Genomic DNA, 15,014 nt, shown 5'->3' on the forward strand with positions numbered 1-15,014 from the left:
AGAATAATCAGAGAAGCACACATAATTTCCCATGCAGATCAACCGTGAAATGAATAAGCTCAGGTGACAATTTCACTGATCTTTGAAGCAGAGAAACGAGACGATTTTAGATCTTTTTAGGCCTTTGGGTTTGAACATTTGTAGGTTTCATTTACCCCAAACCATAATCCCATAGTAAGTAGAACTTTTGCTGTTAAAAATTGAAAACTTTTTTCTTCTTTTATAATTCAGCTTTTCAAATTATTCGACTATGAGTAACTCATTTAATTTAGGATTGCCTATGGGTTCTTGGCAATCACGATGCATATTTAGAAATCTTTGCTAAGTGAGAAAAATATAACCTACATATTATTTTCTAATATGATGAAATAGTTATGAGCCCTAAATAGAAGAATTAATGGGGTAGACATGCTATGGTTTCCTAGACATTGGCTTAAATGTTTATTAATTTCTGTTTTGCAGTTTTTGTGTTTCATATTTTAGAGCCAAAAGATCTTTTATTCAGCTCTCAAACATTCTTATAGGCATTGGGCATGTTGCCTACAATGTCTAATGGATAAAACGGCCCTGTGCACAAAACCCAGAGTGAAAACGACCAATGAAATTAAGTAAAGGTGTCAGCGTATATGGTTTTCAGATAACTTGGAGAGTTTTTTTCCACCCTTTGCAGAATTCTTGTAGAACCAAAGAGAAAGCCACACACTCAAAAAGCACAGCATTATGTGTTAGCAAGAAAGCACTTGTACCTTCGGTGTGTAGTAAGAAACACAACAGGGCTGATGTAGTAGAAAATAAACTCTGAGAAAGGAAGCGCAAGGTGAGGGGAATGCATTCTTTTAAGCCCCTGCCATGCTAAGCACTGAGTCAGGGACTTTCTATGTATACTTCCATTTAATTCTCATGACAGCCCTATGAAGTAGTTAGGATCGTTCCCATAACACAGATGAAGAAACCAAGGCTTAGAGATGGTCGGTAACTTACCAAAGGATATACAGCTATGGAGAAACAACCCAGCATCAGCTGAACCCTGAAGGCCTTACTCTCTCCACAGTTCTCATACTGTCTGCTTGTTTCCTAAAAGGATGGGGATTTTATGACATATTTCTTTCTCTAAATGCTGATTTAATAAGTGATGAATGTCAGTTAGTGTGGAGGGGATAAAAGAGGGTGGGTAGAGGTTGGAGTTTCCAAGAGAGCAAAGCTGAAGTGATAGAAGGCAGAATTCACTGTCTTTTTTTTTTTTTTTTTTTTTTGAGACGGAGTGTCGCTCTGTTGCCCAGGCTGGAGCGCGGTGGCCGGATCTCAGCTCACTGCAAGCTCCGCCTCCCGGGTTCACGCCATTCTCCTGCCTCAGCCTCCTGAGTAGCTGGGACTGCTGGCGCCCGCCACCTCGCCCGGCTAGTTTTTTCTATTTATTTTTAGTAGAGACGGGGTTTCACCGTGTTAGCCAGGATGGTCTCTATCTCCTGACCTCGTGATCCGCCCGTCTCGGCCTCCCAAAGTGCTGGGATTACAGGCTTGAGCCACCGCGCCCGGCCCACTGTCTCTTTTGTTTGTTTGTTTCTTTTTTTTCCTTAAGTGATTCATTAGTAGAAAAAAGCAGTGCTGGATAAAACTTCCAAAGCCCACAGTCTGTAGCAAAATCAAGAGAATTTTGAACTATGGAAAGTCCCACATCATAATCAGATTGGAACATGTCCCAGCTCCTTCATGGTCCCTTTACAGTGTTTCTCGAGATCTAGTCCTAGGCCACCACCCCCAAAACTATGCAAGGAGCTCAACGATCCAGATTCCTGGGCCCCAAACCAGACCTACTGGATTAGCTTCTCTGAGGGAAAGACCTGGGAATCTGCATTTAAACTCACTGTCCCTACCTCTAGGGGTGATTCTATGCCCATTAACATTTTTAAACCCCACCCCGGTGGTTCAGAATAAGATTCCACTGCCTCCTCATTTTCTTATTCAAGAGCTTTTAAAGACCATAGCTTAAACTATCAAGCATATCTAGTTCTGGGCTCACTATTATCTTACAGATGAAATATTTAAAGAGAAAATGAGCAAATGGCTTCATTAAGCAAGTCAGTAAAACTGCTAAAATGCAAACTCAGAAAAATGAATAAGCCACGCCTGATCCCCAGTGCGCTGGGATTATCGCCTAGGGCCTAGGCTTAAGTCATTAGAATGATTCCCACCCACTGAGAATATCCTATACTCAGGAAGATGTTGACAGATGTTTTTTAAAGCAGTTGCAATTGCCAGGAAGGCTAAAATCACCTCCTAGCAGATAAGCCATCTCCACTATGAAAGAAAGGAAGGAACGGAGGAAAGGAGGAAAGAAGGAAGAGGGAAGGAGGGAAAGAGGAGAGGGGAGAGAGAGAGAGAAGAGAAGTGAGGAAGAGTGAAAAGAAAGGAAGAGGCTGCCACACTCCCATGGGTGTGAACCACTGGTCTAGGGTACATGGAGAGAGGCAGCCTAGAGACCCAGGATCAGGATACTGTGGAGAAGCCATTGGTATTTGGCAGGGAAGGTGCCAGGGCCACCCTCTTGCTCTCCCCATCCTGGCCATGTCACTACCCCAGACCCTGACTGTGCGATGCTTCAGGCATGACCTACTCTTCAGCCCTGGCTGCAACTCCTGGAAGGGCTGGCACAGGTCATTTTCAGAAGCTGATTTCCTCCTGCAGGACTCATCTACCTTTTGCTAAACAGAAAATGTTCTACTGAGTGTAGACTTAAAGAAAGTAAAACAAAACATGGAATGTGAGTGCCTGAGGGTCACCCCAGCACCCAAGCCCTTTGACATCAATCCAAGGGAAGATGAGTCAAAATTTCTGCCCTCTAGAAGGACAGGGAGCCATGGGGGAAGCCTGCAGGGCAGTCCCAGCAGATGCAAGGGGAAGAAATCTCAAGGCGTAGGCTTCTCCCACTTGGAGCTGAAAAGGTTGGGTCTGAAAAGGAAAACACGCTACCTTCCTGCCAAAGTCAACCGTGATGCAAGTTTAGAGCCCACCACCTCTCTGCCAAGCATTTCCTGTTCTGGCCTCCCCATCTGCCTCACACTGGCTCAGATGTGGGAGAGCTATTTTTAAGGTGCAAACAACCAGGACTAAGAATGAGAGAAGTTATTTATTTATAGTTACACTTTTCAACTGTTTTTTCCCCTCTGGAGATAGAGGCCAGGTTTCGTTTTCCCTTTGAATGTACAATTCCTAGGACAAAGAAGACTGAAAAGCCACAGGTCAGTTTATCACCTATAGGCAGGCATCATTGTCATGGGCAGTACAAGTCTAAAAGCTGTGAACCACCCTTGAGGAATCCCTCTTAAGGAACATACACTCAGCTCATGCCACATGCGTGCTCTTGAGAATTATTTTGTAAAACATGCTTTTTATATAAAAAGGTGATTCAAAAATGCATTAGTGCTTTTGTTGTTTAAAGGAATCCACCCGCACAGTCAGGGTCTGGGGTGGTGACATGGCCAGCATGGGGAAGGCAGGAGGGTGGTGGCCCTGGCACATCCCCTGCCAAACACCAAGGGCTTTCTGCACTATCCTGATCCTGGGTCTCTAGGCTGCCTCTCTCCATGTACCCAAAAATGCATTAGTGCTTTCGTTGTTAAAGGAATCCTTTTTTTCAACCGAGGATTCTTATAGCATCAAATAGATACTCCCTAATTTACAGAGGTTTGTAAAATCAGATTTCATATTAGATTTACTTGGGACAGGGCAGATCTATAGCTAGTGTTCTAAGGGTCAACAAGCTCTTTCTGGTATGTAATTGCATCTTTCCTCTTGTAATTCAGGGATATCTTCTTATCCAGTTAAAGTGGTTCATTCCTAATATCAAACCTTGCAGGACCCACTGGCATTTGCCAGTAAATGAAAGAGGAAATCCCTCCCTTGTGATGTTCACATAAGCATTATCTTGGTTGTGGATATTACCCCGATCAGTCCACTGACATTATTTTCCTGATAACACATGTCCCTACCTAGCATTCTCTTGGTTGCTTCTGTCTCCCCCACAGCAATGTAAGCATCACCAGGGCTTTATCTTTAATTAATCACTGTATCACAAGCATCAAAAATATATTAGATGCTCAACATTCATTGTTCAATTAGTGAATTTCTATTGACCTCAAATTGCTAAAGTATTTGGGATTATACAGGGTGTTGCAGAGCCCCCCCCCACACTGTATTTTTAAGTTAATTCCTTCTTAAATATCCAGGTTCCACTGTTTTCACCCACTACCTCAGGCATTATTATAAGAATGACTTGAAGGACAGGAGGATGGCTTCATTCCAATTGCACTAGTATCTATGCATTTTAAATGAGTCAAACTAAGCTGACAACTCTACAGAATGAGTTGGTCAGCATGACCTACTCCCAGTTTCCTCACTCTCACTACTTTGGGTGGGTTCCTTGTTCAGCCAGGCCACCGAGGTCATGATTCAGCTTTTGGCCAAGGAAGTATCCTTGTTGCATCATCAGGCTTGTACGAGATTTGGTGTCTGTTCCACTCCATGAAGAAACAGAAAAGATAGGAAACTATTTGAGCACAGACTGAAGGCTTAGAAGCTAATGTATGAGAAAGATGGAGAGAAACAGTTTAACAACCAATGTAACCCAGGATGACACAGGAACTTAGGAGGGCTGGAAATCAACCATACTCAGCACATGGTAGTTCAAAGAGGTTTTGCTGAATGATGGATGAATGGCAAAATCATGCATACATGATACCTGAGCTAAGGTATTGGTTATATCTACTTCTTGGCAGCTTCAAGTTATTATTTTGGGAACATTTCCAAATGCTCCAAGTGCAATGGGAAAAAAAATAAGTAGGAACAAAGATTTAGTTAGTCACTTACTCACCTTTTTACCCACGTGGGGCCCACTGGTTCCCCCAATGCTTCTCTGCACTGATGGTGGCACCTGATATACCTCTTGTTCTTGGGTGCCATGGCCAGTGGGGACTTGGTAAATTCCCTGATTTTGGTAGGAAGGTGGCACTTGGTAGATTGTGTCTCGGGGAGCAGCCTGCGGGTTTGGCACTTGATAGAGCTTCTGTTGGCCAAAGGTCTGCTGCATCAGTCCAGAGGCAGGCTGGTCGTGACTGGAGGTGGTCTCCTGCACGGGACCAATCAGAAGCTTCACCCGGTTGCCTGGGACAATGCCTTGTCGACCGTGTAAGGAGCACAGCCACCATCCTTCCAGTCCCCCTGTGTTCTGCTCTATGACGGTCAGGATGTCTCCCTTGCGAAAGGCCAGTTCCTCGGCACACTCTGGGACATTGTCATATAAGGCCCTTGCCATAAGATTCTAGGAAAGAAGGAAGAGAAGGAAACCGTGTTAGAAAATTGGATCGATCCCTTTAGCACCTAAGGCCCATGCTCTTATGGAAAGGCACACTTCCTGGAAAGAGAGAAGCATAAATCTAAACAATAGACTGTAAGGAGAAAAACAGATGGTGCAGACAAAAGACAGATACATACACACTGCGTCTGCCACCAGTGACATCAGACTGCCTCCTTGGAAAAGCTCAAAACACCAGAAGAGTTCTTTCCTCTAGCAGGAGATGCCGTGCCAAGGAATTATGAGTAGCACTGTTACAGAGTTAGAGCATGGTTCACTATAAAAAATGGTTTTCTTCCTTTTTTAAAGTGAGCTTAAGGAAAAAAAAATCCCAAGATATTCAGATGTACAACAATGAACATTTCTCAATATTGTTCTATACTGGAGGTGAAAAGAGTAAAAGAAATATCCCAAATAACACAGTACAAATAGCATTTATATTTGGAGTTGAAAAATCAACAGAAGTCCACATATATATGCCTTGGCAGGGCTTAGAAATTTTTGTTCTCAGATGACAGCAGCCTCGGATCCAGAGAGAATCTACGAGCAAGGCATATAGACATGCCATCAAGCATGGAGCATAGGCCGGCAGTCATCTACATCTCCAGCTTTGACAACGAATTTATTAACACGTAGGAGGATGCCAACTCTTCTCTTTCGGTCTTTTATGCATACCTTTCCTGAGGGCCCCTCCTCGCCCTCCCCTTTCGTCACCTACTTCTTGAATCTCGCCATTCACATTGGAAAAGCTGTGCCTTCCCCTTTCATGGGTCCAACACACTCTCCGTCTTTGTATGAAGGCCTGTCTGGCACATTCAGTACTAAGCAGACAGCCAAAGTAGGCATTCAGCAGAGAGTGGGCAGGCGGTACGTGCTCACATTCTTGGAGGCCTTTCAAAGGCTGGGAAGATTTCATTTCTTGGCGTTAGTAAAGTTTCCCAGCACGCGGGCAGCCATTCCCGCATGTCTGCCCCCTTCCCAGAGCACAGAGAAGTCGGGGACGTTGTTGATTCAGCACAAGCCCTTGGAACACTAAAAGTGATCTCTAGTGCTTTGTTAAGATGTTTGGATGCACTTGATGTCATTGAGGTGGAGCTCATTTATGGAAGAAGGGATTGCGGATTGGATGGGGCAGGTTCGTGACTTTATTTCATACCATGACATATTCGTGGGATTTTCGGCTGAGGTTGTCTGGACTTTTGCCCTCTGTTTTCTTCTCTAGCGACGTGGACTTGATCATTCAGCCTCGAGCTTTTCATTTCTTGGAGGCTGACTTGCACCACTCGCACCCCCCTGTGCCAGCCCCATTGCCACGGGTTCTGCGCATTTCCCACTCTGCAGGGCTGTGCAATGGAAGGGATCTACCCTCTACTCAGTAGTTGGGAAGGTCCAGTTCCGCTGCTGTGAGCCAGGTTTCTCTTAGCCAGGGCAATGAAAGGAGATAAAGCCATAGAGGACAGTCCTCAGGAAGCTTTGTGATACTCTTCAAGAATAAGGTTGAAGTCCTTGTTCTTGCTAGTTATGAGATCCAGGAATTGTGGGACACAGAGAGGTGCGTGGCCAGGGAAGCTAAAGGGAAACTGAGGACTGTGTGTTTCAGGGGAAGGATTCACTGGGTGGTTAATATTCCAGGAGGCGCTGGGTTTCATCTAACAATTAAAAGTTCACATACATAAAGATAAAATCAGGCAGCAGTTTATCCTGTTCATGGAACCACTTAAGGATGGTGTCATAATCCTAAAATTGCCTCTGTTTCTCTTCTCCCATCTTTTGGGTGTTCTGTATTTCACAAGAGAAATCATAGAGTTACAGAGGACAAGATTCTGGTCCTTTTACTAAAATGACCTCCAGGAAGTGATTCCACCAGAGTTGTACTGAGATTATTAAGCGGGGAGAGAGCTGACCACTCTGGCCTCTGTCTGTCCCTTTATTCTGGGCCCATTCAGCAATCGGGAAGCCCCGACATGAAATCAGAAGTAACAGAGTCGGACCAGTTGTATGAGAGCTGGGGGTTGGTAGCTGTGCAATTATATTGGCTATAAAGAAGGGAAAGAAGAGAAACAGAAAACAGTAGAAAGGCAAAGGGCTACAGATCTCATCAGCGTAAATCAGCTCAAAGCATTCGGAATTGGGCCACTTCCAACTCCAAGAGCACCATGAGGTACTGAAGTGGATCACCGGAGCATGACTGATCAGAGGCAGATAGAAATCCCCGTGCGAGAGTCGTCCTGGGCGTTCTTTGTCTCCCGTCCCAGTAACCTTCTTACCACCTGGTGAGCAGCCGGCTAATCTTTCTACACTGGCCCGTGAGCTGCTTTTCGGGGAAAACTCTCAGAGCCCCACAGTCTGGGCTGATGTAGGCACCGCAGGTGAGTCCTCCAGACGGGTTGTCAGGACTTCCCAGCGGTCCTCCTCAGTGCCCACAGAGATTAGGTTTCAGGCACCGCTTGACACTGCTGTTAGTAGCCAGGACCCCGGCACTAGTCTCACACCTGTTCACACACTGATACATATTCTCAGCCTTGGCTGAACAGGAGTATGAGTTGCTTAATATCTGTGCAAGCTACAGAGAGCCAATGTCTACATCAAACCACTCTCCTAAACTGAAGCTTACAGCTCCAGAGACCTTTAGAGATCACCTGGACACAATGCCCTTGAGTCACAGATGATGAAATGGGTCTGGGGAGGCCTATCATTTGCCCACGGCCACACTGTTGGCAGCGATGGAAAGAGAATTGCGCTCTTTCAGTTTAATCCTCTTTCCAGAACTTGAAGCCACCTTAGCTCAGCCACACAGCATCCTTGTTACTGGGCTCAGTTCCATTATATGATAACGTACTGAAGAGGACCGGTTCTTCTTTTCGTGTCTATGGAATAAATTGGGTATTTGGGGTCTTTGGTTCTAGCTGTGTTACTTTGTCAGGCAACAGCTCCCCTTTGGGCCTCAGTTTCCTGGTCCTTGGTAAGCTATGGTGATGTTTTAATTAATTTGCTAGATGGCCCTTGGGCTTCAGGCTCCCTCCCCGCCTTGCCTCCTCTCCATTCGCAGTCCAGGCTTGGTCCTATTCTAATGATGCTATTATGTATGTTTTATACCTATCTAATATTTATCTCACTCACGATTACATTTCAGAAGAACTGTTATCTCAAAGCAGTATATTTCTGAATTATGAATGAGTTCTTGTCACTGCAACCTCTTTGTTGAGTATCTGCGTACAAACAGCAATAGTGAAACCATTGGTTGCATTCAAGGGAACTTCTAAGACAACATATTAATAATGATACTACTTGATAAATTATGGATAAATCTCATCAGATTCCAACACAGATAATACATCAGCAAGCAGGGAAAGGCATGGGGCAGGAGTTGGGCTTTCGAAAAGATTTGGTGTTGGCGCAAGGTTTCAGTAAGACCTTAACAGCCAAATGAATTTCAGCTGGACCATAAACCATCTCATTCAAAAGTGCACATCACTCGTAAGTAGGAAAATCAAGAATGAATTCTTCTGTCAAGGAGGTGAAGGGACCCTCTCCTTCAGTGCAAAGGTGTGATTCTTTGAGGCCATAAAGTCAGAAACTGATGATCTGCTATCTTAGAAAAACTCCAGAGAAGCAGTTTCGTCTACTCAAGATCTACCCTTTCTCCTGCCTGCCCCACCACCTTGGATATTTATCTCCAGGGTAGGGAAGGTCAACACAGAAACAAATCAAGGAGAGATAAGAGAACTATGTAACTCTATATTCAGTTGGATGGTTAGTCTCCAGCCGCTGGCAGTTAGCAGTGCAGCTAGAGCTTGGCAAAATGCCAAAACAGTTAGGGCACAGAACTTGAAAGCCAGAAGGAACTTTAAACAATTACCGTCCAACCCTTTTACTTTACAAAAGAAAAAAATGAGCCTCAAGAAGTTAATGATTTGCCAAGTCACCTGGCAAGAAAGTCTTAAAGCTGAGACAGGAATTCAGGCCTTTTGTCTTGAGGTCCAGAATTAGGACAGAATTTAGTCAAGTGAAATGCAGGTGCAACACAAGCTAGCTGTGGCACTAATCAGGATTGGAAACCAGCATTTGGGATCGTGAGTCCTATCTGAGGGAACCCTGATTGCAGCAGCCTCTAGCCTTGATCCCCACCCCAAGCTTCCTTGAAACCGTCTTCTTCTGACCTCCACGATACCACTTTTTAGTTCTCGCTCTTCTCTTGACCACTCTCATCCTTATTCTCCATCAGAGACTAAATCTTTTTCCCATCCGTAAAGTGACCATGTTCCAAAGAGATTTGTCCTTTGCACTTTCCTCTTCTCAACTATGTGCTTACTCTCTACAGGAAATCTCATCTATGGGATGGCATCTGAACACACAAATATTTCCTAAAGCCATAGTTTTTGCTGGATATTTCTTCTGCACTCCAGTCCCTTATATCCAGTCTAATGGGCATTTTCCTCTCTAAAAGCAAGTGCAAACACCTTTTTCTCCTGCTTTGCTTTGCTTGGTTAACAGCATGCACACAGCTGTCCAGAAGGAGCCGCAGAGGTTTGTTATGTCTCTTCATGAGCTGCAATCCATCAGTGGGGCCCTGCTTTCCACCTCACTGCCACCCTTCATTCAGGTTCTTACCAACTTTTTTTTTTTGTTTTTTTTCTATAGCACAGAGATTGCTTCCCAATTGGCTTTCCTGCATTAAACTTCTTCCTCCCTCAAAACCCATCTTCCATTTAACCAGACTGGGTATCTATCCAAAGGCTGTTTCCCTTCCCAGTTCTCGATCATACTGTTTCTTTACAGTACAACTTGGATTGCCCTGTTCAAGACTGTGAACTCCTTAAGTTCAGAGATGCAAATTCCTTTTGCATTTCCAGAACTTTACCCCCGTATCCAAAACGAAATATAGACTCATTAAATGTTTGCTAAGTTAAAATGGATTCTGGACTCTGATTTCCTCATTGCCTGCAGGGAGGGTGAAATTGTTTTACTTAAAGAATTCAGCAAGACATTTGGTTAGAATTTTCAGATGGAAGTGGGGACAATGAATGAACCAGAAAGAGAAATGTCATGTCCAAGTCACTCAAGCCTCACAGCCAGAGACTATGCGAGACAGACAGCAGGAAAGCGCCTGCCCCTCCCTATTAAAACAGGATAATGACGCAGATCGGGAGCCTGACCCCCCTGAAACTAGTGTTTGCAACTACGGAGCAAACAGGAAGGCCAAGAGGAACTGACCATCCCAGTGAGATTAAGCACAATGGTCTCTTTTAAGAGCTTTTCTCCCTTCAGTGTAGCAATCTGCTTTTGGCACTAGGTGACAGAGCACCATTCAGACACTTTGCCAGACCACTTGGGTTCTGCTGTTCCTGGTTCCCAAGCTATGCCTGAGGAGAAGGAAGAAAATACTGTACAGTTGACCAGAACGCGGGTACAGAGAGCTCTAGGTCACATGACGACTTCCACCACTCACCCCACCTCCAACTGCTCCCTGCCTTTTTTTCCTTCCCTCACTGCTATCAAAATGTCAAGAAAGCTTATTACTCCTGTGTCAGAGAAACAATCTGCTTTTCCATATATGGAGAGGTGTGACTTGTAGTTTCCATGACCACTCATGCGGTCCTTTTAAGAGAAATGAGACACTATGTCTGGTGTATCAGCCCACTAAGACCGATAGCATCATCAATGGCCCAGCTTCCTCTGATTATTTTTACTTCATTCTATATTTGTCATGCAGGAGATCCTGCCATGGTCTCAGGGTTGCCCCATTCTCAATTACATTATTTTCCTGTACCCAATCCCCCAAAATTTTAGCCTGGACTCTTGTGGGTTTGTGTGCCTGCACACACAAATGCATGCAGAGGACAGACCCTGAGAAACAGACACATTCAAGGAAATGGCCATCGTCAAGGAAGTCAATCCTAAGGCAGGCGGCTGAGGGATGAACATTGTCAAGGTCAGTCTCGGGGCACAACGGGGAAGAGAAAGGCTCACGTGCTTTTGTGCATACTGAAGAAAACCAGCTTTGGTCTGAGGACTGCAAACCATTTTGGCTACATTTCTCCTCTCCTTCCCATCATTACCTTTGGGATAGAGGGGGATGTGGGCTTTCCCCAAAGAAGGAAACAGCCATAGTCAGAAAACATGGATATCTATAAGTATCAGGATTTTAATTCTCAGAATACTTGGTTTACACTTAGGTTCTTGCATCTGAAGATCTGGAATGTTGAATTTTTTGAGTTGGTTCCTCTTGAGATTATGAAGTCGCAGACATGAAGCTTTCACATTCAGGAGACAGAAGATATGATAAGTTATGATATGATATAAGATATGCTATGATATGCTAATTTTTTCCCAGTACTATTTGCTGAATGTGTTCTGACACACTTTTCACTAGATGAGCTGAACGAGCTCACAGAAAGGCAAGAGCAGGATCCCACTTTGTCCCACTAATCCCCGTCATCCTTCTGCCCACTGGTGAGGGGTGTTCAGCATTTCCCACCAAGGACTCCTCTGTCACCCAGACTGCATTTCAGGCAGTAATTTTTATTTTCTGTAAAGTACTTCTTTTAGACCCCTACGATGGTTACAAAGCTTACGTGAGTATCTTGGACCCTCTCTGAATCATGACATCATTCGCTTTGTCCTGAGTTCTCAAGTTTTCTTAGAGTTTCCAGCTTTGTGAACTTTAGCCATAGATTTCTCTTTTGAGCATGTCTGAGTAGGAGAAGGTTTGAGAAATGTGACATTAGATACCTGCCTCCCGAAGGTACTCTTTGGCATGGCAAGAGATGCTGTTAATACTCCCTGGATGTGCTATGGGGCAGTGCCCTGTGTGTGGTTGTGGATCCAGGGCTTGGGAATCTTAACATCTCTTCCACACTGGCCAATCCAATCTGATGAGGGATCATTTGGAACCCAGCACTATTTTGGTGGCTGATATACCAAAGTGAAGTTACTTTTTGAGAGCTGATGAAAAGATCCAATGCTCATTGCAAATTTGGATATTTGGATCTCAGAAAGAAATCTCTATCTGACGAGATTTGGTAACATGATATGGACAACATAGCTGTGCATTTAAAAAGGGTTTCCTCAAAAGCTGGGTTTCTCTCCTTCCCCACACTTGAATGAATGCCATGTATTCTTGCTTGATTTAGGGTTCATGCTAGACAGACACATTCATATGCTAGGATTTGTTTACTATGTAACCAACAAAATCTTAGGGCAAAAAGTTGGTAGGCAGATTGCATATATGTGTGTGTATGTGCAATGTTATAGTCAACTTCTATTATTTCCTGGCCCATGGTGGAAGATTCATTTGACTGCTGAGTTCTATTTTTCACTCGTCTTTGGGTTTACCGAAGCAACTCCTGAGAGTCTTAAAGAAGGTGGAGGCCAGGCATGGTGGCTCACGCCTGTAATCCCAGCACTTTGGGAGGCCAAAGCAGGCAGATTGCCTGAGCTCAGGAGTTTGAGATCAGCCTGGGCAACATGATGAAACTCCGTCTCTGCTAAAATACAAAAAATTAGCCGGGCATGGCGACGTGCACCTGTAATCTCAGTTACTCGGGAGGCTGAGGCAGGAGAACTGCTTGAACCCAGGAGGCGGAGGTTGCAGTGAGCCGAGATCGCACCATTGCACTCCAGCCTGGGTGACAGAGCGACACTCCGTCTCAAAAAAAAAAAAAAAAAAAGGTGGAAGAACACCTAGGTTTTTCATAGGTATTAGAACCAGAAGTCACCCATATCTTGAGCAGAGTTGATTAGTAAGAAGGAACCATTCTAACCCAGTCTCCTTATTTTACAGCCCAAAGGGTCTCTTATTAGATTAGCAGCAGAGCCAGAGCTAGCATCTTGCTCACCTCTTAATCTAGAATTTTTTCCCGCCAGACAAGGATGCCCTTCCTGAGAATCTTCTCCATCGTAGAAGTCAGCTCTGTTGCTATTAAGCCTTGGAATTTTGAAGCATTTGTCCTAGGTTGCCCAGTTTTGATAGATTTCAGTACAGTATCTTGGCAAGGGGTCAAAAATGCGAGGCAGGCACAAACTCTTTTCAGGGTTCCGTCCATAGATAAATCTGACAGGCACCATATAATGATGAAGGCCTGACACCCACCCACCCCCAAGATAGATTTTATTAACAATAAAACAACCATCTGGATTCCAGCCAGCATTACAGTATTGGCACTGGATCATATCTATCTGCCTGTCTAGACAAATCCCTCTAACATCCAGGTACTAAGGGAAGAGAAATAAGAATTAAGTTTTAATGGAGTAGGAAACTGCAATCCATACTTCCAAAAATAATGTCATTTCTCAAAGTCAAAATGCACAAGTTATAACATCTGATAAGGTGTTTGAAAGAAGAGAAAGAGGTTCCTATTTTCCATTCCCATCTATCTTATCTTCCTTCACCAAGCTATGCAGCCCAAGGTTATACCTAAATCCACCAATACAGATGCATACACATCCTGGCAACTCTTGTCCATCTTCCAGCCAGAACCGAGCTGATGGATATGGGATGCCACCCTCCCTGGAACTCTTTTAGATGCCACCTGACCTGGGTTTGGTGCCTGACTGGTATTATCTGCTTCACTTGTGAGGTCCTCAGAGAGTTTTAGAAAATAGATTCACACACTTGGCTGAGAGGTGTGTACAGTCATACACTGTCAACAATGCAGCCTCTAAGCTCTCTCCAGGAAGAATGTTCGAAGCTGCAGTTTCTCAGAAGACAGGGGAAAGGTGGCAGGAGCAAAGGGAACAAACAACCCTCATTGTGAAACTGTTCAGCGCCGAGGTGCAGAGACAAGCTCTTACACGCACATGTTTTACACCAGTTTATGAGAATAAAATAGCTTTCTTAAAGACCCAGCTCTAAATGCATGTTCCATGATGAGGTACATATTGTAGAGAGAGATGCCAGAGAAATACTTTAAAGTTGCCTTAGAGATGGTTTGATGGGTTTTACATTTGACTTGAATGAAACTCTGCACTTCTTAGTATTTTGTGGTATTCACTGAAACAAACTGGGGCTAGGCCTGTAAGAGGAAGTTGCTTTTTGGTTAGGACCTGTTACATTAAGCTCAACATCAGTAATGATAAAATTGTGGCAATCAGTTCTACAGGGGTATTTTTGTTCTTCTGTCACATAAAACCAGTAGGACAGTTATTTTTTAAGCAGAAGGAGTAGAAGAGATTAGACCACTGCTTCTCAACTAGGAGATTTTTGTCCCGTCTGGGTACAGGCAATGTTTAGTGGCATTTTTTAGTTGTCACCATGTGTGTGTGTGTGCGTGTGCATGTGCATGCACACGTGTGTTACTGGCCTCTAGTGGGTAGAATGGCCAGGGATGTTGCTAAACATCCTACGGTGCACAGGACAGCCCCTACCACAAAGAATGACCTGGCCCTCAATGTCAATAGTGCCAAAGTTGAGAAACCCTGGATAGAGGAATGGACACCAGACTGAATTAGGAGGGTCTAGCTTCAGACTTCACGTTTTAAGACTAAGGGACCACCAAATCTCTGCTTTTTGTGTCTCTGTTTCCCTGTCTGCAAAATAAATATTAATAGACATGTTCTTCTTTATACAAATATGAGGAATCATGAAATTATATACTCCAAATGCTGTGATTTCTTCAGAAAAAAGGGTCTCTATGAAATCAAAGCACAGTTATTATTAGTGTGC

The 15,014-nt window shown here is 44.1% G+C and overlaps 1 protein-coding gene across 3 annotated transcripts in view; it reads right to left on the bottom strand.

Annotated features, from left to right (window-relative positions):
* Nucleotides 1-15,014, bottom strand: part of NEDD9 (neural precursor cell expressed, developmentally down-regulated 9) — a 201,860-nt gene that overhangs the window by 24,906 nt on the left and 161,940 nt on the right. For all 3 annotated transcript variants that reach the window (XR_004438548.1, XM_033216219.1, XM_033216220.1), the window contains one exon: nucleotides 4,871-5,317. Coding sequence is in view for 2 of the 3 variants with exons in the window: in XM_033216219.1 (XP_033072110.1) it covers nucleotides 4,871-5,317 (447 nt within the window). In the remaining variant the exon portion in view is untranslated. The remainder of the gene's footprint in view (nucleotides 1-4,870; nucleotides 5,318-15,014) is intronic.

This window comes from Trachypithecus francoisi, unplaced genomic scaffold, assembly GCF_009764315.1.
Source record: "Trachypithecus francoisi isolate TF-2019V2 unplaced genomic scaffold, Tfra_2.0 Lachesis_group10, whole genome shotgun sequence".
Classification (NCBI taxonomy): Eukaryota; Metazoa; Chordata; class Mammalia; order Primates; family Cercopithecidae; genus Trachypithecus; species Trachypithecus francoisi.